General features: G+C 40.2%; 1 protein-coding gene across 3 annotated transcripts in view; it reads right to left on the bottom strand.

Moving 5' to 3' along the window:
* The window catches only part of ATP13A5 (ATPase 13A5), a 121,747-nt gene that overhangs the window by 56,520 nt on the left and 43,316 nt on the right, over positions 1-21,911 (bottom strand). For all 3 annotated transcript variants that reach the window (XM_019957963.2, XM_019957951.2, XM_019957957.2), the window contains exons 8-11: positions 11,273-11,345; positions 10,203-10,331; positions 2,797-2,967; positions 254-411 (exon numbers count right to left, since the gene is read on the bottom strand). In XM_019957963.2, coding sequence (XP_019813522.2) covers positions 254-411; positions 2,797-2,967; positions 10,203-10,331; positions 11,273-11,345 — 531 coding nt within the window. The remainder of the gene's footprint in view (positions 1-253; positions 412-2,796; positions 2,968-10,202; positions 10,332-11,272; positions 11,346-21,911) is intronic.

Genomic DNA, 21,911 nt, shown 5'->3' with positions numbered 1-21,911 from the left:
TATAATTTCCACTAATCACATGTGGCTATTTTAATTTTTAAAAATTGAAAATTTATTTCCTTTATTACACCAACACATTTCAAGTGCTCAGTGAACACATAGTTAATGGCTAGCAAGTTGACCAGTGTAGAAATATAGAATATTTTCATCATTCTAGAAAGCTCTATTGGATGACATTGATTCTAACCCTTTAGTTAGGTTAAGTTCCTTGAGAAAGTTATCCTATTAAAAAGCCCTACCCCCAAGTACTTACTCCATGATACATATATACACCAAGGGCATAGAAAAAACCCATGATTCCAAGGAAGGCCAGGGACACTATGAACTTGAAGGCATCATTGTACAGTTTGAAGTTCAGAGGCCGGGGGTAGAGGATGGATCTCACCAAGTCCCCTTTGGCTGTATTGTAACCTACATGAAGATAATCACAAGTGGTGTAAGGTCCTTTAATACATTTTCCCCTAAAACCAAAAAGAAAAAAATGGTTTGCATTGAATTAAGAACTAGTTAATAGAGTCATTTGAATATGGAATTAAAACAGCATTGTTGTGACCTAACAGTTTTACATTTATTATTCTTCCAAATTTCCAGGAATAATAAATGGTGTTCACTTAGCCCTTCTCAATTTCTCTTGCTCTGGGGGTCAGTGCTTCAGTGGCTCAAACAATGTAACCCCTACTTCACATATGGGGCTGAGAAAAAGACCAAGGAGCTGATGAAGGCAATGACCAGAGAACAAGAGATGCTGAGAGAAGAAGACTTAAAGAAAAATATGTGTTGAAAGTAATGGAAAATTAAGAGAAAAGTAAAGCAAAGTCCAAGTAATTTTATATGCCTCTGGTCATGTTATTCTTAAATTCAAAAACCTTCCAAACCACACACATTTAGAATAAAGTTCAAATTTGTAGGCATGGCATTTGAGGTCTCCTGCCTCTCTAGGCTTATCCCTAGTCCCTGCTCCCTGGTCCCAGAGACCTCCATGCATTCCTTCTTTTATGTTTCTTAGATACAAATTAGCCTATTTTTCCAGCTCTCTGTGATTGGTTAAATCCTTCCCTTTTATCAGGTTTGGCTCAAAATACCATCTCTTCAAATAAGTATTTCCAGAATTCTACTCCCATATTTCATAATCAAAGTAATTTCTCCCTCTGTCTGTAATTTAGAGCTGGTATTTGCCAGTTTTAAGAAAGGATAAAAACCAACTTGGTTGTATGACATCCCTCTATGCACTGTGTTTTGTAGGCTATAAATCCATCTGTCTCTTGTATCAGATCATAATCTTCTTTGAGGGCAAAGAGTATCTCACATTTGCTTTTCTTTAGCCCTCTATGCATAGCATTTAGTAGATACTCATTCATCTCTAAAGTACTGGCAAAAAGATTGACTACTATATATTCCAGACATGAATCAGTATTGTAAGTATAGTGAAAGTGAAATCGTTCAGTCGTGTCTGACTCTTTGCAACCCCATGGACTGTAGCCTACGAGACTCCTCCATCCATGGAATTTTTCAGGCAAGAGAACTGGAGTGGGTTGCCATTTCCAAGCATGCTTTAATCCCACTTCTTGATGAACATCTGCTCTCCTCAAACATGGCTTTGTAGACTTTGAAGGAAAACAGCCAAATTTTCTCTAATCTGTTGCTTTAGCATTTTATAAGCTTAGATCAGGAGTTTTCATGATCTACACCTATTAGCTTTTTCTTAGGCAGCAGCTTGAGGGATATTCTCATGTCCACTGACTACTTTGAGCATAAAAACCCCTCAAACCTTGATATTTGTATTAAAAAACTAGGTAGAACAGTTGAATCATAGACTAAACTAAAGCATAGAAATATCAAAATGCAAGATATATTTTGGGTCTATGAATATGTGGGGGGGCAGAAACACAGGTCATGAGCTGTAATACAGCTGTAATACAGCTGTAAATACAGAGCTGAGACCAGACCATGGAAGGTATTGATCATGTAATGTCATGTGAAAGAATGGGACTAATATGGGTCGTCTTGAAACACTCTTGAGCATGGTATTTTTGAATTGCTCCAAACTATGTTTTAGAAGTGTGACTTGGTGACAGATTGAGGAATAGGTTAGAGAAAAATTGAGCAAGGCATAAAAAAACAATATTTAAGGTGAAAGTTAAAGGGATACTTTCAAATAAATATTTCTTCTGTAATAATTTAGACATGAAATGATAACTTAGATAACACCAACTATGAGGATGAAGAAGAGGGAGGGAGACAGGATGCAGGAGGTATTTGCAGAATCCGTAGGATGTGGTGCCCTATTTGGTAGGAGAGAAAATGAGGAATAAAGACAATATGAAGAAACTTGCTAGAAACTTTCGGCACTAGAGGAGTATGAGTCCCCTTGTAGATGCCTTGACTTTGAAGAATCTTTGGACCTGTTGAAGGCGTCCAGTAAAAACCTTGAGATAACAGCCTGGCATATGACTCTTTGAAAATAAAAATTTCTCAAGTGATCATGGTTGAAACTATTTTCTTGGTAATCACTTAGAGAAAGTACAGAGTGAAAAGAGAAGAAGTCTATGGACACATAGTAAATCCAAGAACACAGTTTTGCCTTTGAGGAAGTGTACTTCATCCCCGTATGCACTTCATCACAAACAACAGTATTCACAATGAACAGTTCAGTTGGAAATGGCAGCAACCTGGAATAATAAGCATTTCATTGGAAACCAGAATGTGACAAACTCCATAACTGTAAACAAGATTTCCCTAACCTAGCTCCCCCACCTCTAATCATGGACCATGTTTACAAAAATGGAATCTACTGACCTGTTTGCAAAACGACTGCTCTTACTGACCCCTGCCCAGAGGGCTTGACCTGAATAACTTCTGTTCCACAGAAAAGGACATGCTTCCGATAATCTTCCAAGCTGTGGGATTTCCAGGCTGTGGTGTTCTCTGCATGGGGCAGTGGTGTCTTTGTAACAGGTATACTTTCTCCTAAAGAAGATGGTATTTTGTTGATTTTGTGTGAACTTGGGTAGTAATTTAGAGCTGGTATTCACCAGTTTCAAGAAAGGATAGAAACCACAGTTAATCTGTTTGTTCATTCCTATCTCAAAAGTCAGATGACTATTCATTCTTAAGGATATTAGTGATGCAAGCAGTGGTATACTTGATTATATTTCAAATATTTGTTTAAGAGTTGCCTATCTTTCCCATACCTGGGAAAGTATGGCCAGTATGGTTTACTGTTTTTTATTTAAAAAGCATCCCATTTTAGAGAAAGGAGTTGCCACTTAATCATTTTCCTAAGTTTTCTTTAAGCCCAGCACTATTCTAGGCATGAAGTAGCTACAAAGCATGTTATTATTAGTTATTATTACTTGCCTCTTATTCACTTGTTTATCTGTCCATTCATCCATTGATTTGGCAAATGTGTCTAAGTGCTTATTCCATACCAGGCATTGCTCTAGATGCTGGCAATGTAATAATGAATAAGACAGAAATTCTGACCTCCTAAAGCTCAGGGAGCCAGGCCCATAAATATCAGTAAATAATTAATTAAATTGACAGTGTGGTAAATATTTTGGTAGCAGAACCAGGTGATCTGAAGATCCAACCCAAAAGGAAGATCAGGAAAGATTCTGTGTGCAAGTAATAGGTGACAATTGAAAGGCAATAAGCTCGGTCAGCTTAAGGAGGAGGAGAGAGCATTCTTAGGAGATCTAAGAGAAAGAGCATGGTGTGCTCTGGGTATTAATGGCAGTTGAGGGTGTTTGGAATGTTGAGTTTGGGGTAAAGGAAAGCAGCCCTGGAAGTACAGAGATGGGTGAGAAATGATGCCTGCAGGAAATCTGCACAATATTCTCAGTACTCTTCACGCTGGGGTAGAAGGAGAGGGAAACGGATGAAGATTGTCAAAAGGTACCAACTTCTCAGTAAGGTAAATAAGTAATAGGGATGTAATGTAAACATGATAAATATGATTAACACTGAATATGACCATTACTGCCACATGCTATATATGAAATTTGTTGTAAGAATAAATCCTAAGGGTTCTCATCATAAGGAATTTTTTAAATTTCTTTTTTATTTATTTGTTTTTTGTGAGATGATGGATGTTCACTGAACTTGTAATCATTTCATTATGTAAGTCAAGTCACGCTATACACCTTACATTTATACAGTGCTGTATGTTAATTACATCTCAAATCTCGAAGAAAAAAAATATTCTTCATGATCTTTTTTGGAGCTTGCAGTGAAAGAGAAATTAATGTAACAAGATAGGACCTCTGTTTCCCCTTCCTCTTTCTGGATGACCTCAGCCGTACTTCCATTAATTGGCATGTCTAAAAAGATATCCCAGTAATGCCTAGCTCCATCTTTCCTCTCTCCTGGGCCCTTGTTTGGTGCTTCTCGGTTGTTGGCTGTTCACCCCAACCTGGATATTCTACTAGCCTCTGGAACTCAACATTTCTAAAATCTGTATCAATATATTTAGCCCCAAATTTCCTCTTTAAATTTCGGTTTCTCTTAAGGTCTTACCTTGTTGCTGAGTCACAGATTTATAGTCTCAGAACCATTTTGATTCCTCCTCTTTCCATAATCTGCCTTTTCACAGAATGATTTTCCAAGTCCTAACATACCTTCCTCTGAGTGTCATTCCTGGACTTTTGCATCTAGGTCCCAGTGGCTTAAATGGCAATCATTGTTTGGTTCTTGGTGGTTGCATTAACAATGGATTAGCTGTGATTTGTTTAGCTCTCTGAAGTGCAAACATGTCCTCTGGGTAATTTGAGGCTACCATGGAACTAATCAATCTTTTTTTAAATAAACATCTCAACTTTGAAGTCCTGAATTAGGAAAATCCCCAATCCTTCCTTATGTGTTTTGTCTTTAGTCTCACACCCTACTGTACTCACAAAGCTTCTGATACCAGATGTGTAGGGTTTTTTCCTCCACAACATGCAATTCTGTGACATCAGCTGATTGTCCTATAATTTAACTCAATTAAATTCAATTTTGATACCATCCATCTGGAGATAGTGTCACATCCCACAGGTTAAGGGCTCGGTCCTGTAAGACTGTTCCCACCCCATTCAGATGCAAGTTGCAAATCCAGTTTGTCATCTGTGCTTCTAAAGCATGACCCATAAATCGGAGGTTCCCATGATCCCTTCCTTGGATTCAGTTAATTTTATAAAGCGGCTCACAGAATTCAGGGAGATGCCTACTTACATTTAGCTGTTTATTAAAGAGTATTATAAAGGACACAGATGGACAACCAGGTGAAGGGGTACCTGGGGGACGGTCTGGGAGAGTTCTGAGTACAGGAACTTCTGTCCCCCTGGAGTTGGGGTGCATCATATTCCTGGTATGTGGGTGTGCTCATTCACCTGGAAGCTCTTTGAACCCCATACTATTAGGATTTTATGGGAGCTTCCTCATGTAGATATGATTAATTATCAACTCCATTTCCAGCCTTTCTTCCCTCTATAGAGAATGGGGGTTGAGGTTGAAAATTCCAAGTTTCTAATCATGGTTTGGTCTTTCTGGGGACCAGCCCCCATCCAGGAGCCATCCAGGTATCCACCAACAGCGGCCTCATGAGAACAAGAGACGCTCCTAGTGCTTTTATCAAGTAGGAATTTACAAGTGTTTCAAGAGCCCTGTGCCAGGAACTGGGTCAGAGACTAACATATCTATTTTCTCTTATCTCCCATTCTCCTAATTGTTCCTCCCCTCCAGTCCCCCCTTTCAGTCTTCCCAAACCATTTCCAGATGAATCCTAACAGAGGCTCCTTTTATTATCTCATTCTTTTCTCAAAAATCCTTCAACCTTTTCAGTTGCCATTGCTAATAAGCCTCAAACTCTCCTGCTAGGTTGTCAGAGCCACCACCATCTGAGCATCCATGGCTGTTATCACTCTACACAGACTTCAGCTAAACCAGGCCATGGATGTATTCTATTACTGACTCCGATTCTTTGCCAGTATTCTTCCTCTACTTTCCCTAATGGATGTACAACCAGATATCTCAGATACAAAGAAAATCAGCTCAGAGTTCAAAAAGAATAAGCTTCAGAGACAAAATAAAAATGCCAATAACACTTCTGGGCTCATAGATTTAAAAAGCACTAGAATTGGTTGAAACTGTCATCAGATTTTTGCTATTCAATTAGCAAGATAATGTTATATTTCCTACTTGGAAATACAGTTATACTGATTATAGTTACACAAGTTTAGGTTCTTTCTCGTGATCTAGGTAATATCAGAAAACAAGGACTTTGACATTTAAAATTTTTATATTCAGCATTTTCCCAGGGAATCCCAGGAAAGGATGGATTCTCCTAACAAAAGTTTGGATATCTATGTAGGCTGGAGAGGGTTTCAGAAGGAAAGACACTCACAGCCAACTGTTCACTTGGCTTCTGAGACCTGAAGATCCTGGCTGCTGTGAAATTGAAACTCCCTCCTTTGTCCACAATGAGCCAGATGTCTCTACATGGTGACAGTGTTTTGAAAGGTCAGGTCCTTGTTTATTTATACTTCTGGGACCATCAGATTATAAACTACTTGAGGGCAGGGACCTTTTCTCATTTCTCTTGTTGATTCCAGCACACAGTTCAGTGCTGGCACATAGCAGGCATCTCTGAAACTTTATTGAATAAATGGATGAATGAGTGAATAAATGAAAGAAAGACAGGAGTGAGAGAGAAGAAGAAAGGAAAACAGGAAGAGAGGAGAAGATCTGATCTATCCACTGACTACAAGCTTGTCTGACAGGATATAAATATGAAATAACCTCTTAGGGGAATTCCTGTGTCCAGCTCAGACCACTACCTGATTCTGCACATACGATTCAAATAGATCAGTAATTCTAATGAGCAGAGGGAGGGTGAGGGACTGTGGCAGAGTGAAAGTTACCCCTCCCCCTCATAATTATCCCTAAGAGAACGAGGAACAGTAGTTGCAAGCGTAGGCTCTGGGGACAAAATGGCTGGGTTTAAGTATTTTATTTCCTTCATAGAACTTCCTGTTATTGGGAATTTATGTCATTTATCTGCCTTCATGTTTTCTGTCCTCCCACTAAAGTCCGCTCCATGAGGGCAGAAATCTGCCTGTTCACTGCTGTCTCCCCAGCACCTAGTAGAGCGTCTGCTCCATAGTGGGGGCTAATAAAATTTGTTGAATGAATGAATGAATGAATAAACAAATGAATTCTACTTTCAGCTCTACCACTTTCAAGCTGTGTAACCTTAGGCAAATAAATTACCCTCTCGGGACCTCAGATTCTCTCACTTTGCAGAGCTGTGCATTGAATGAAAAAACATGTGTAAAATGCTAGCATAACACCTAATATTTATGAGAGCTAAGAAAAATTAGCTATTGCTACCAGGAAAAAATTTCTCCCTATAGTATTCCCTTTTTCCTCTGGACCCTTCGGGAAGAGCTAAATCTTGAAGGGGATCACTGTCTCAGGAGGCACAAGAAAAGAGCAAGGGACTGGCTTTTGAGTTTCAAAAGACACTCATAAATTTACCATAAATTTTAGAGACCACCTGAGAGAAAGAAGAAAGCTTTTCTGCTCATCATGCCTTTCTTTTACTACTTTTCTAGCCAAATAAAAATCCAAAGAGTAGGAATTGGAAGAAAGTCTAAAGAGAGCTTGGATATTGTATGTCTATGAGAGAAGGGGCCCGAACCAAACTAGGACATGGAAACATTCTAGAAGTTTATGGAAACTGAGAGCAAACGTCGCCGGGGTCTGCCTCATTTCCTGGTAGATAGGTCCCCGACGTTCCCCGAGCTCTGAGTGGCATGAGGCAACCACAGAGAGGAGCGTGTCCTAGACCAGAGGCCTCTCCCCAGTACCTGGCACAACTTCTGTAGCCAGACTAGAATGGGGGGCGTGGGGGCAGGGCTCCTGCTAACTGCTGGGGAGCTCCTGCTAACTGCTGGGATACCTGACTTCTATCAGATGCTTCACACCACACACTTTCAAGAAAGGCCAAATTTGAAGCCAAAATTAAAATGAAGCGTAGGTATAAAATAAAGTTGAGCTTTTTGCCTAGTGGAGTTTATGACTAGAGGATGAGGTTAAGATGATGCTAAGGAAAATTCTGCAATGCGCATGTGCTATAAATGGGACTAATCCTGAGAAAGGAAAAGGCAAGGAGACACAAAACAAAAAAACAGTACCTGTACCCATCCTAGAATCATTGTATTCACTCCTATGGTCCCTCATGCCTGGAAGCCAATCCACCTCCAACTTGGCCCCTTTCACTCATTAGCTGAGCAGCCCTAGTCTCTTCACTTCAGTTTCCCTGTCTGTAAATTGGGTATTATAATAGTGCCTAGTCTAATTTGTTTTATGTTACAATGAAGTGAGATATAAAAGTTGTTTATGCAAGTATAAATTGCTATAGAGATGCTAGGAATATTTGCTACTCTTCTTACATAAAGACTTCTGCATATGTAAAGGACTATTTTTGCACATGGAGGATATTACCTGAGTCACATTTATGAACACATACTCAAGAAATACAGTTGCAGTTTCAGGAATCTAACCTTAATCTAATTACTCCATCAGGATCCTTCCCAGGAATACATAGTGAGTGGGAGGATCTAGGCAAGCTATGTAATAAAATATTCAAAGCATGCTGGTACTGAGGTCTATTTCAAGAAATTAATGAGAAAGAGATGGCTATATTTCTATTTTATGTGTTTATCTCTAAAGTTGACTTTATCAATACTTAGGCTGCATAGATATTAATACTGATGACTTTGTTTTTCCTGAAACAGGCCCTCAGAAAAGCCACTGACCATTTGAGGTCATTTTAGGTCAACTTTGCACATTTGTTAAAAGGTGACATTTTTGCGTTTGCTGCTTCTCTGGGACTTTCTGAGTTTTCCTAAGAATCAGGCAAGCATGATCCTCCAGGTCAGATGACCCAGGGGAGTAAACCCTGCTGTGTGTCCCCTCTCTAGTCTCACTGCCACGCTCTCTGTTGCCTTCAGAGACACTGTTCTTGGTTGTCAGGCTATTGGAAATGAGAGATAGTTGTTGCCTCTGAGTGAAGAGCACGGTTTTCTTGGGTGTGAGGTTTGTACTTGAGGTACTATGGCAACATTCTGGATGAGAGATATGATCAGTATGCAAATCGTCAACACTACCATTACAAGGCAGTTAGATCTTAACACATTAAAGGGGTATTTTGTAATTATACTGCACATATTTATGTTTACTGCATTTTCTTGTCTCAGTTTTAAATTAAGCAGGCTCATCTTTAATGGGAAATATGCTTCTGTTGAACAATTTAGGAATTAGAGAATGACTCTCTTTATGTTTAGGTGATGTTAAAAAATGTTGTGCATGTGTTTTTTCTTTTCCTTGTCTTACACTATTTGGAAACAGAAAAATGCACCAACTGTAAACACAAAAGACCAATAATTTCTTTTTCATGTTTCCATATGGTTCTTTTCTTCTTTAATTAAGATGCCCTGTGTATTTTCTTCTTCTTCTTCTTCTTCTTTTTTTCTTTTTGGCTTAAAGAATATGTTATAGATAGAGCCTTACTAATTACTCAAATTCAAATGGACTGTACACAAATGAGGACAAGGACAGTTCAAGCCGTAACTAGAAAACCAGTTTTATGCTCAGTGAGATCAACTGGAAACACAATTCTAAAGAACAGAACTGTTTTACTGCCTTTCTGGAAGACCCAACTCAATCTTTCTCCCACTGAAAACTGGGGCTCAGTTTTCCATCTACAGAATACAGGGCTGGATAAAGTCCCTATGCCCTGTCAATTGTGAGCTGACGGTTTTAGTCTGTGTTTTGTTCGAACAGGTGTATAAACCATCCTCATATTTATAAAGAGATTGTGCATCAAATAGTAGGATCTTCTCACCCAACTCTAAACTCAAAGCATCTTATTCATCTCACTCATGGGGTAGTTAATTAATTACAAGTTGTATCAGTCTTTTCTTCTAGGTTCATATGTATTGTGGTTTTCATTCTGATATTTTAAAATTTCCTTATCTACATATATTGCTTTCATTCACATGAATAGCCTGGATGTGTCTTCCCCATCTATCTCTCAATACCTTTGTGGTTGTTCAGTCACTAAGTTGTGTACATAAAGCAGGTAAGTGTATGCTGATCTGCTTTGCTCACTTGGCCTGGTTGTTGGAAGGAAAGAAAGAGGAAGCTCCATGACAACTGCCTACCTGTGAGCATGCCTTCATTCACCACGCAGCTTCCATCAATCAGAACAGCATCGCAAGGCAATGAAAGCTTTCCTGGAAGAATAAGAACATCTCCGGGAACCAAGAGACGGGATTCCAGCTCTTGCAAACCTATATAGGAGCAACATTTTCATGATCAGATGAACTTTTCATGTTTTTACCTAACAATCAAAACAGCTGAGAACTCTTATCAACTTTTTGCTCAAGAACTACCCTGCATGCTCACCTGCTCCAGCCTCTTTCCACTCAATTGCAGATTCCCAGAAAACTAGGATTAGGGAATTGGTGTCTGGGTCTTAGGAAAGGATTTGCTCAGCAATAAGATCCCATCTTGATCCTAGTACCTGGGACAGCACTCTGTCCACAGGAGACCCTTAAAGGGCATTGGTCCATGGAAGAGTGCCCCTTTGCGTCTGCTTACATCCTTTAGCTGGGTTCCTGACCCCCTATAGCACACTCAGTACTTGGATCAGGGCCCATGTAAACACTCCAGACAACTTCCACTGCTCTGGAGTACAGCTCCTCACTTCTTGCTGCGAGCCATGGTCACCTCAGCCCAGGTAACTCGGAGCAAATGCCCACTGTCCATCCAGTCATCCATAAGCCTTATACAGGTCTGGTTTCCATATAACAGATACAAATATATGTTGCTGGGTCTGTTTGAGATGGTTAGTTAGCAAATCAAAAAGCCTTAAGAAGGCTTACCCAGTAACATTCCAGTGAGTGAAATATGGAGTACAGAGGGGATTTGAAATAAACCAGACATTGAGTAGAAACAGTTCAATCAGGGCTGGCATCAGGGTGAGGCATGCCAGGCACCTAAGGTACAGAATTCAACAAGGGGCTCACTCTCAGTATCCTGCAGGTACAAGTCAGCATTCTTATGACCTTGCTGCCTTAAATTTTCAATCTATGATGACTTGTTTGCCTTGCCCAGCCCCAGTTCTCAGTATAATCAAAAGAGACTTCCTCCTTGACTTATCATCAAAACAAATGAGACCAACTCCACTCCAAATACTAGGATGCTGATGAAAGCAAAACACATCACTTACCTTTGCCTTTTACAGTGATCTTGACCTGGACTTTGTTGTGATCCTCCACGAGGTTGTGCAGCTTCACTGATTGCTGTAAATTTAAAGTCAGTATTTAAATATTAGATAGTCCATATCCTGAAAACCACCTGATCTCAATACAGTAAATGCTGAACCTGCTGCCACAGTCAAACTGACTCTGGGAAAGACTCAAGTCTACTTTCCAAGCTCCTACTTTCCTGTTTCAACCCCTACCTCACTCAACTCCCTATGCAGAGCAGCAAGTATGCTCATTAGCTTAATGCTATTTCAATCCCAGGAAAAATGATGCACAGCCACTGTTTCACCAGCTAAAGCTAAGGATCTGAGACTTCGTTTCTGGAAGATGCATGATTAGACTGAAGAAAACCAATGACACCACAAACAGGTGACTCCCCTTCTCTGTGTCTCTGTTGCTCTGTCTGTAAAAAGCAAAGTGGAATTTGATCTGTAAGGGGTTTCCATTGTAAGAGCCTCTGAATACTTAGGTTGTATTTTGATTGCATGTGAAACAACTATCACCTCTTCTATGAACTGGTGGATTTTCATATTGGATAATTCTGCAGACTGGACTCATACTGCTCTATTTGGAATTCTGGTGCTACAACTTTTCAGTTATTCAGCCTGTTTAACCCCCTTTTCCTCATCTAAAGGCAAAGGTAAGAACAGTATCTATTTTATATGGTTATTTTAAGTTACTTTATGCTTATTTTACTTATCACTTTGAATAGTACTCATTACTATAGTATGAGTTTGATGAATGTTGATGACTAATAAGAAAGCTGTCATTAAAGAAACAAAACAAAACACTTTTCTGAGTACATCAGCTGAACAAATTCACTTGAAGTGGGATTCACTGAGGTAAGACCCTGACAAAGTGGAGAGAATGGAGGCAGCCTGGAGAAGTGGAGGAAGCATCTCCTAGGATAACTCAGGGAATGAGAAAACAGAGGTGAGAGAGGATGTGATCCACAGAGTCACCTAAACTGACTCTTAGGCCACCAGCCAGAGGCGAGTGCAATGCCAGACTAACCGGAGCCTCCCTGGAAGGCTGTGTATGGATGTCAGTTACTCAGATCAGATCACATCAGTCGCTCAGTTGTGTCTGTTTCTTTGTGACCCCATGAATCACAGCACGCCAGGCCTCCCTGTCCATCACAAACTCTTGGAGTTCACCCAGACTCACGTCCATCAAGTCAGTGATGCCATCCAGCCATCTCATCCTCTGTCGTCCCCTTCTCCTCCTGCTCCCTATCCCTCCCAGCATCAGAGTCTTTTCCAATGAGTCAACTCTTCCCATGAGGTGGCCAAAGTACTGGAGTTTCAGCTTCAGCATCATTCCTTCCAAAGAAATTCCAGGGCTGATCTCCTTCAGAATAGATTGGTTGAATCTCCCTGCAGTCCAAGGGACTCTTAAGAGTCTTCTCCAACACTACAGTTCAAAAGCATCAATTCTTCGGCACTCAGCCTTCTTCACAGTCCAACTCTCACATCCATACATGACCACAGGAAAAACCATAGCCTTGACTAGACTTGACTTTGTTGGCAAAGTAATGTCTCTGCTTTTGAATATGCTATCCAGGTTGGTCATAACTTTTCCTTACAAGGAGTAAGCGTCTTTTAATTTCATGGCTGCAGTCACTATCTGTAGTGATTTTGGAGCCGAGAAAAAAAGTCTGACACTGTTTCCACTGTTTCCCCATCTATTTCCCATGAAGTGGTGGGACCGGATGCCATGATCTTAGTTTTCTGAATGTTGAGCTTTAAGCCAACTTTTCACTCTGCACTTTCACTTTCAACAAGAGGCTTTTGAGTTCCTCTTCACTTTCTGCCATAAGGGTGGTGTCATCTGCATATCTGAGGTTACTGATATTTCTCCAGGCAATCTGGATTCCAGCTTGGGCTTCCTCCAGTCCAGCGTTTCTCATGATGTATTCTGCATATAAGTTAAATAAACAGGGTGACGATATACAGCTTTGACGAACTCCTTTTCCTGTTTGGAACCAGTCTGTTGTTCCATGTCCAGTTCTAACTGTTGCTTCCTGACCTGCATACAAATTTCTCAAGAGGCAGATCAGGTGGTCTGGCATTCCCATCTCTTTCAGAATTTTCCACAGTTTATTGTGATCCACACAGTCAAAGGCTTTGGCATATTCAATAAAGCAGAAATAGATGTTTTTCTGAAACTCTCTTGCTTTTTCCATGATCCAGCGGATGTTGGCAATTTGATCTCTGGTTCCTCTGCCTTTTCTAAAACCAGCTTGAACATCAGGAAGTTCACGGTTCACATATTGCTGAAGCCTGGCTTGGAGAATTTTGAGCATTATTTTACTAGCATGTGAGATGAGTGCAATTGTGTGATAGTTTGAGCATTCTTTGGCATTGCCTTTCTTTGGGACTGGAGTGAGAACTGACCTTTTCCAGTCCTGTGGCCACTGCTGAGTTTTCCAAATTTGCTTGCATATTGAGTGCAGCACTTTCACAGCATCATCTTTCAGAATTTGGAATAGCTCAACTGGAATTCCATCACCTCCACTAGCTTTGTTCGTAGTGATGCTTTCTAAGGCCCACTTGACTTCACATTCCAGGATGTCTGGCTCTAGGTGAGTGATCACACCATCGTGATTATCTGGGTCGTGAAGATCTTTTTTGTACAGTTCTTCTGTGTATTCTTGCCACCTCTTCTTAATATCTTTTGCTTCTGTTAGGTCCATACCATTTCTGTCCTCTATCGAGCCCATTTTTGCATGAAATGTTCCTTTGGTACCTCTGATTTTCTTGAAGGGATCCCTAGTCTTTCCCATTCTGTTGTTTTCCTCTATTTCTTTGCATTGATCACTGAAGAAGGCTTTCTTATCTCTTCTTGCTATTCTTTGGAACTCTGCATTCAGATGTTTATATCTTTCCTTTTCTCCTTTGCTTTTTGCTTCTCTTCTTTTCACAGCTATTTGTAAGGCCTCCCCAGACAGCCATTTTGCTTTTTTGCATTTCTTTTCCATGGGGATGGTCTTGATCCCTGTCTCCTGTACAATGTCACGAACCTCATTCCATAGTTCATCAGGCACTCTATCTATCAGATCTAGGCCCTTAAATCTATTTCTCACTTCCACTGTATAATCATAAGGGATTTGATTTAGGTCATACCTGAATGGTCTAGTGGTTTTCCCTACTTTCTTCAATTTCAGTCTGAATTTGGCAATAAGGAGTTCATGGTCTGAGCCACAATCAGCTCCTGGTCTTGTTTTTGCTGACTGTATAGAGCTTCTCCATCTTTGGCTGCAAAGAATGTAATCAATCTGATTTCGGTGTTGACCATCTGGTGATGTCCATGTGTAGAGTCTTCTCTTGTGTTGTTGGAAGAGGGTGTTTGCTATGACCAGTGGATTTTCTTGGCAAAACGCTATTAGTCTTTGCCCTGCTTCATTCTGTATTCCAAGACCAAATTTGTCTGTTACTCCAGGTGTTTCTTGACTTCCTACTTTTGCATTCCAGTCCCCTATAATGAAAAGGACATCTTTTTGGGGTGTTCTAAAAGGTCTTGTAGGTCTTCATAGAACCTTTCAACTTCAGCTTCTTCAGCGTTACTGGTTGGGGCATAGACTTGGATTACTGTGATATTGAATGGTTTGCCTGGAAACGAACAGAGATCAGATACCTCTAAATAGAAGAGGTCTAAATACTGTCAACAGTACTTAAACACCGTAATTTAGCTTACCATACAGCTTACCATTGGAGAAGGCAATGGCACCCCACTCCAGTACTCTTGCCTGGAAAATCCCATGGATGGAGGAGCCCGGTAGGCTGCAGTCCATGGGGTCTCGAAGAGTCGGACACGACTGAGCGACTTCACTTTCCCTTTTCACTTTCATGCATTGGAGAAGGAAATGGCAACCCACTCCAGTGTTCTTGCCTGGAGAATCCCAGGGATGGGGAAGCCTGGTGGGCTTCCGTCTATGGGGTCGCACAGAGTCGGACACGACTGAAGCAACTTAGCAGCAGCAGCAACAGCTTACCATACTTCAGATATAATAAAACTTCTCTTTAGATATTAAATTATTTTTGTCTGTTGTGTTGATAATGTTTAATGTTATAAATGTCATCAGGCTTAGACAAGAATTACACACAATTATGCAACTTTCCTCTTGAGAGAACATAATAAGTTTGGTAAGTTTGGTGTTAATATTTATGTAGAACAATTTATTATTTATTTCAGTTTTGCTTCAAAAACTAAACTTCAGTCATTTGGGCCAATTGAGTGGAAGAAGTGATATTACTGTTGGGCACACATTCGTTGGCCTAAGGTGACTTCCTGAGGCTTGCCTGTTGGCGCATTCAGTTAATTATGGATGACAATGAGAACGTGGTTTGGTAGCAAGACCGCTAGATTCAGTCAGGATTCCTGAGTGGGTTGAGGCTTACCCACCAACCAGTCAGGTACCCCTATATAATAACACATTTCACCATATAAGCTGTTTCCTTTGTCAACAGACAACAATGAATTGGATCATTTTCAGGTTCCCTTCAAGCTCTACAAAAACATGATACTGATTTATTTTGCATATCAAAGATTCATTCAGATTTCCAAGGCTTCATAGGAGAAATATTCATAGCATAGCAAATGACTCAAATTATTGTTTTTAAATAGTTTAAAACTTTATTCAATCACCAAGTGCCAGGTGTTATTTTAGGCACTTGGAATATGTTGCTTGATTTTTTTTAATCCTCAAAATAATCCTATGATGAAAATGCTATTACTTCCAGTGTACATATAACTAAAAACAAAAACAATAAAACAAAAAACAGGGGCTTAAAAATGTTAAAGTAACTTGCCCATAATCACTGACTTATTAAATATGAAAACTAACAACAACAAAAAGGTTTGTCTGACTAAAGCCTTTTCTGTGGGTGAAAATGGTCTCTGAAAGTGCTTGAAAGCAGCTTTTGTCCTAAAGAGAAGAGAAACATCCTTCCTTACAAATTCCTTTGTTTTCTTGCATAGCAAACTCCTTTAGTTAATGTCAATTTCAACTTTGCTTAAGAGGATGGTAACACATTTGGAAGTGGTGAAGCCTGGGTCAATAATACTTGACTATAATTCTGCAAACTTATGAAGGCATAAAGCTGAATTTGTTTATCAAACTCAGCATCTTGCATAACCTGCCAAGCTTTCCTGTCTTTGCTTGAGCTATTCCCTAGGATGTTCACCCCCATTTTCTACTAGCCAACTCTTTCTATTCCTATACATAAAGCCCTGTTGAAATATCTCCAATCCATAAGTCCTTAACACTCGCAGGAAGAATTAATTGTCCCACTCTCTGTGTTTCCTCCTGTGTTAGTGCATAGATCCCATTCCACTAGAGCTATCTGTTTTCTTGTCAGTTCTCTACTCCAAGTCAGGAGGTTCAAAGATGGGACTACATATTCATCTATGTATCCCCTGTGGCCTTCACATAGTAGGCCCTTAGCAAATATTTATTTAACTCAGCTGAATAATTCTACTTCGCCCAACATTCTGCAGTAAAATAATATAAGCATCCTCTTTGAGCTAATGTACTCAGAAACACTACACAAATGGGTTTCTATGACAACCAACCAGCTAGGAGAAAGCCAGCACTGTGATGCTTGCCATGATTTCCAAGCTCACTGCCTGATTTTCATTAGGTCCCCTCTGGTTTCTCCAGTTCCTGTTCAGTGAGACCAGGATTCCCTTCCAAAATGAATTTGCATATTGTTATTATTCGGCGTCTGTTGCTATGTGTCCTTGTGTTTGTGGTGGCTGGATTTCCTCCAGAGATGAATAATGAGGGCATTAACTCAGGTGTCTCCTGAGCCCAGCTCAGTCCTGATTGAGGCAGAGAACTATGGGCCAGCTATGTCCATGCTATTGACAGCGGCCACCGTGGAGCCAGCAGTGGAGCGTGCAGTACAGTTCAATGGAAATGCAAATGGATGCCAAGGTTTGTGCTCATATCTGCGTCAAAAGTGGTACAAAGGGACCATGTTGCACTGGGGCGTTTCTTGGCCTAGGCAAGGTAACCTCTCTCTGTGCGACATTGTCAGTGGCTAGAGTGGGTGCAGGGGGATATCTTATTCCACTTCTGACAACATTCTTCTCCTTTGCAGTTTTCAAAAGCATGTATTTGTTTAGCATAATTTAGAAATGGCAGTAAGTAGATGATTTTTCTTCCCTTTTTCCCAGCTCTCCTGCCCAAATCTGCTCTTTGTTATAAATTATCAAAATTATCATTTACTGCCACAGGAAACTCACAAGTTACTTGGAGATTTTGCTCAAGGGGAAAGTGACTCAGAGTCAGGAAACCTGGGATGAAGGTCTATAGCCACCCTTCCTTGGGTGAATGTGATTAAATCACTTTACCTCCCTGATTGCTCCTATCCCTCCCTGTAATTTGTGTATCATTTCACAGTTTGCCAAGCCTCATACAAGCACCTTCATTATAAATATCAAATTCCACTGCAAATTGTAAAGCACTAAATGGATTAGCTGAGGACTATTTAATTAATAATATAGCAATTAATTATTATTAATTGCTGAGGACTTGTGATTTAAACTACAAAGAGATAGTTGCAGGAAACTGGCCCTTTTTGTATAGTGTTACAAGAGGCCTTGCAGGTTGGGTCAGATAAGCTTTTATTAAAAAATGCTAACTGCTAATGGGTTTAGTGTCCTCATTTCAAAGAAGCCTTTTGCAAAATTGCCATCAAGTCTGAAATTCCCATGCTACTGTTTGGAGTAAAGGGAGGCATTCAGGGATTTTTAAGTTGTAGGATCTGAATATTTAAATTCTATGAATAATTTTAAAGTAAATATTAAGAAAATGACAAATAGAAAAAATTAAAATACCTAATTTTGGAAAAGGAGAGTTTTATAACAAAAAAAAGAGGAGACTTTTAAGACAAAAACCCAGAAACCATAAAGAAAAGGAAACATATTTAAATAGACATATTTTTTAAATCTAGCAAAAGTCAAGGTCAAGATAAAGAAGATTTAAAAAACAGAACTTTTTCACATATATAATGGATATAAAAAAGACAGTAAATAAAAGTGCAAATCTCTTTTACACAAAGGAAAGTGTGTCTAATCTCAGTAGTAATCAGGGAAGTGTAAATTAAAACATCAATGAGACAGAATTTTCAAAAATGTATTAGATGGAAAATTTTAAATACCAAGGTATAACACCTAATGCTGGTCAGGATCTGGGAAAATAGATATTCTCATATGTTGCCAGTAAGAGACTGAATTATTCCATTTAGGGAAAATAATACTACAGTATTTATTAACGTCCAAAATATACATATCTTGTTTTGCTGAAAAAAGAGACACAAACACTAATATGTAAGGATACACTATATTGTTCAGTCGCTCATTCGTGTCCGACTCTCCGCGACCCCATGAATCGCAGCACGCCAGGCCTCCCTGTCCATCACCAACTCCCAGAGTTCACTCAGACTCACGTCCATAGAGTCAGTGATGCCATCCAGCCATCTCATCCTCTGTCGTCCCCTTCTGCTCCTGCCCCCTATCCCTCCCAGCATCAGAGTCTTTTCCAATGAGTCAACTCTTCCTTGTTGTATATCTTCAACGATATACAGCTTTGACATACTCCTTTTCCTATTTGGAACCAGTATGGTGTTCCATGTCCAGTTCTAACTGTTGCTTCCTGACCTGCATATAGGTTTCTCAAGAGGCAGGTCAGGTGGGCTGGTATTCCCATCTCTTTCAGAATTTTCCACAGTTTATTGTGATCCACACAGTCAAAGGCTTTGGCATAGGCAATAAAGCAGAAATAGATGTTTTTCTGGAACTCTCTTGCTTTTTCTATGATCCAGTGGATGTTGTAGTTAGTTTTAATTCAATATATGTGTTGTAGAGAAGAAACCCCTTATTTTCCATAAAGAGGAAAACAGTTGAATAAATGATGGTAGGCCATGGAATATCACATCATTATTTTTAGACATAATTTAAAATTATTTGTTATAGTGGATGGCCATTGTATAAATTGTAAAGTGAAAAACGCCAGTTCCAGTTTAATTCATATAGGACAATTCTGTTTTGATTAAAAACAAATTAAGAAATTCATCAAGGAACTTCTCTGGTGGTACAGTGGATAAGAATCTGCTTGCCAATGCAGGGGACATCAGTTCAATCCCTGGTCCAGAAAGATTTCACATGCCTTGGAGGAACTAAATCCATGTGCCACAACTACTGAGTCCAAGTGCCTACAGCTTTTGCTCTGCAACAGGAGAAGATTGAGAAGTCCATGCATTGCAAGGAAGAGTAGCCCCTGTTCGCAGCAACTAGAGAAAGTCAAGCGACTGAACTGAACTGAACAGAAACTTGTCAGGCTGGTTTCAGCAGAAGTTGAGAGTTTATGAAGATGCAGAAATGTCCTATGAACCTAAGGTGGGAAGCACAGCCAAGTCTCCCAAGGGAGTTTCCAGACTAGGTGCAGGGAAACGCTGTGAGAAACAGGTTACTCTCTCTGTTGGACTGATTATTGCTTACCTCTATGTCTCACTGTGTATTTTGTTCACTCTTTTCCCTACTTTTTCTGAGGAAGTGTGTGTGTGTGTGTGCGTGTGTGTGTGTGTTTCTCTGCTTGTCCATATGCAGGGATAGAGGGTTGCCACCCTGCTCCTAACTATACATCATAGATCACTTTCCTAACAGAATATGGCCAGCAGCTTCAAGCTTTTATTCCAGGATTCCAGGCAGAAGGATTCCAGTCAGCTTCCACCAGATCAGATGCCCCCTTTCCAACTAGTTGTGCCAGTGGAGGGAGAAAGCCACATGGAACAAACCATCTGTGGGCTTCCAGAGCTCTAGGTACACCTAGTTTTCAGAAAAAAAGGAGTGAGGGTGCAGCATTTTCTCCAAAATATGTTTGCTTCATTGCATATTTGCCATAGAATAGGAGGCTGGGAGGAGGAACCCAGGTTCCTCAGCTCAGCCCCCTGGTGAAGTCCATCTACGCTTTACGTCCTTGGGTTCCATGAGCTCAGTTCAATTCATTTCAGCTGCTCAGTTGTGTCCGACTCTTTGCAACCCCGTGGACTGCAGCACGCCAGGCTTCCCTGTCCATCAGCAACTCCCAGAGTTTCCTCAAAGTCATGTCCATCAAGTCAGTGATGCCATCCAACCATCTCATCCTCCGTCGTCCCCTTCTCCTCCTGCCTTCAATCTTTCCCAGCATCAGAGTCTTTTCAAATCAATCAGTTCTTTGCATCAGGTGGCCAAAGTATTGGAATTTCAGCTTCAGCATCAGTCCTTCCAATGAATATTCAAGATTGATTTCCTTTAGGATGGACTAGTTGGATCTCCTTACAGTCCAAGGGACTCGCAAGAGTCTTCTCCAACACCACAGTTCAAAAGCATCAATTCTTCAGCACTCAGCTTTCTTTGTAGTCCAAACTCTCACATCCGTACATGACGACTGGAAAAACCAAAGCTTTAACTAGATGGACCTTTGTTGGCAAAGTAATATCTCTGCTTTTTAATATGCAGATATTAAATATGTCTAGGTTGGTCATAACTTTCCTTCCGAGGAGTGTCTTTTAATTTCATGGCTGCAGTCACCATCTGCAGTAATTTTGGACCCCAAGAAAATAAAGTCTGCCACTGTTTCCATTGTTGCCCCATCTATCTGCCATGAGCTACTGGTGTGTATTTATAATTATACTCCTTTTGTGATGAAGGGAATTAAAATGGTCTTCTATTATTTGTCCACTCCTGACAGAGTAGTTTATGTGATTAATCAGTCTAAAACTAATAGGGTCCTATAGAAATTTACTCCAGTCTACAGCACATGCCCCCACATTCCCCGTGGCCAGCCAATTTCTTAATTAATGTTTAAAGTTTTCAAGGGCTCTTGTTCGTGCCTTGCTGGTAGCCCTGGCAAAATGATAGAATCCTAAAAAGGTGGGACCTAAAAAAAACAGTTTAACCTCCACTATCTACAGCTGAGGAAAGTGAGTCCAGAGAGGAGAAAGAGTTCCCAGAGTCACAGTGGATGAATCAGTAGTGGGTAGAAGCTCATCCCGGGGTTTTCCTTGTTCAAGTTAGAACTCCTGTCTTCCCTCTCTAGGCTGCCTCCCATCTTTCCATAGTCTAGCTTCTCCACTCCAAGAATAAGGGTACAAACCGTAACAACTATATCAGTGGTAACAAAAAGTAACATTTGATGAGTGCCTGCTATGGACTAGGAACACATGCATTTCAAATGCATTGTTTCATTTAATTTTCTCTACTATATACATGATCACTGACTTGATGGACATAGGTTTGAGCAAGTTCCAGGAGTTGGTGATGGACAGGGAAGCCTGTGTGCTGCACTCCATGGGGTCACAAAGAGTTGGATATGACTTAGCAACTGAACAGAACTGAACTATAACAGTGAACACACACACACACTCACACACACATCTCACAGAAAAGCAGACTGACTACTAAAGTGTCCAGTAACAAATTGTGTCAAGTAATACATATAGGATTAGTATGTATGGGGACGGAAGATTTTAACTTGAAAAGATCTCCCTGCCAAAGTCCTCAGATCTTTCTGTATTTTTCCTAGAACCCTGAGATGGTCAGTGATGATATACTCAG

Source organism: Bos indicus, chromosome 1 (assembly GCF_029378745.1).
Source record: "Bos indicus isolate NIAB-ARS_2022 breed Sahiwal x Tharparkar chromosome 1, NIAB-ARS_B.indTharparkar_mat_pri_1.0, whole genome shotgun sequence".
Taxonomy (NCBI): domain Eukaryota; kingdom Metazoa; phylum Chordata; class Mammalia; order Artiodactyla; family Bovidae; genus Bos; species Bos indicus.
This window is presented reverse-complemented; position numbering and strand designations above follow the sequence as displayed.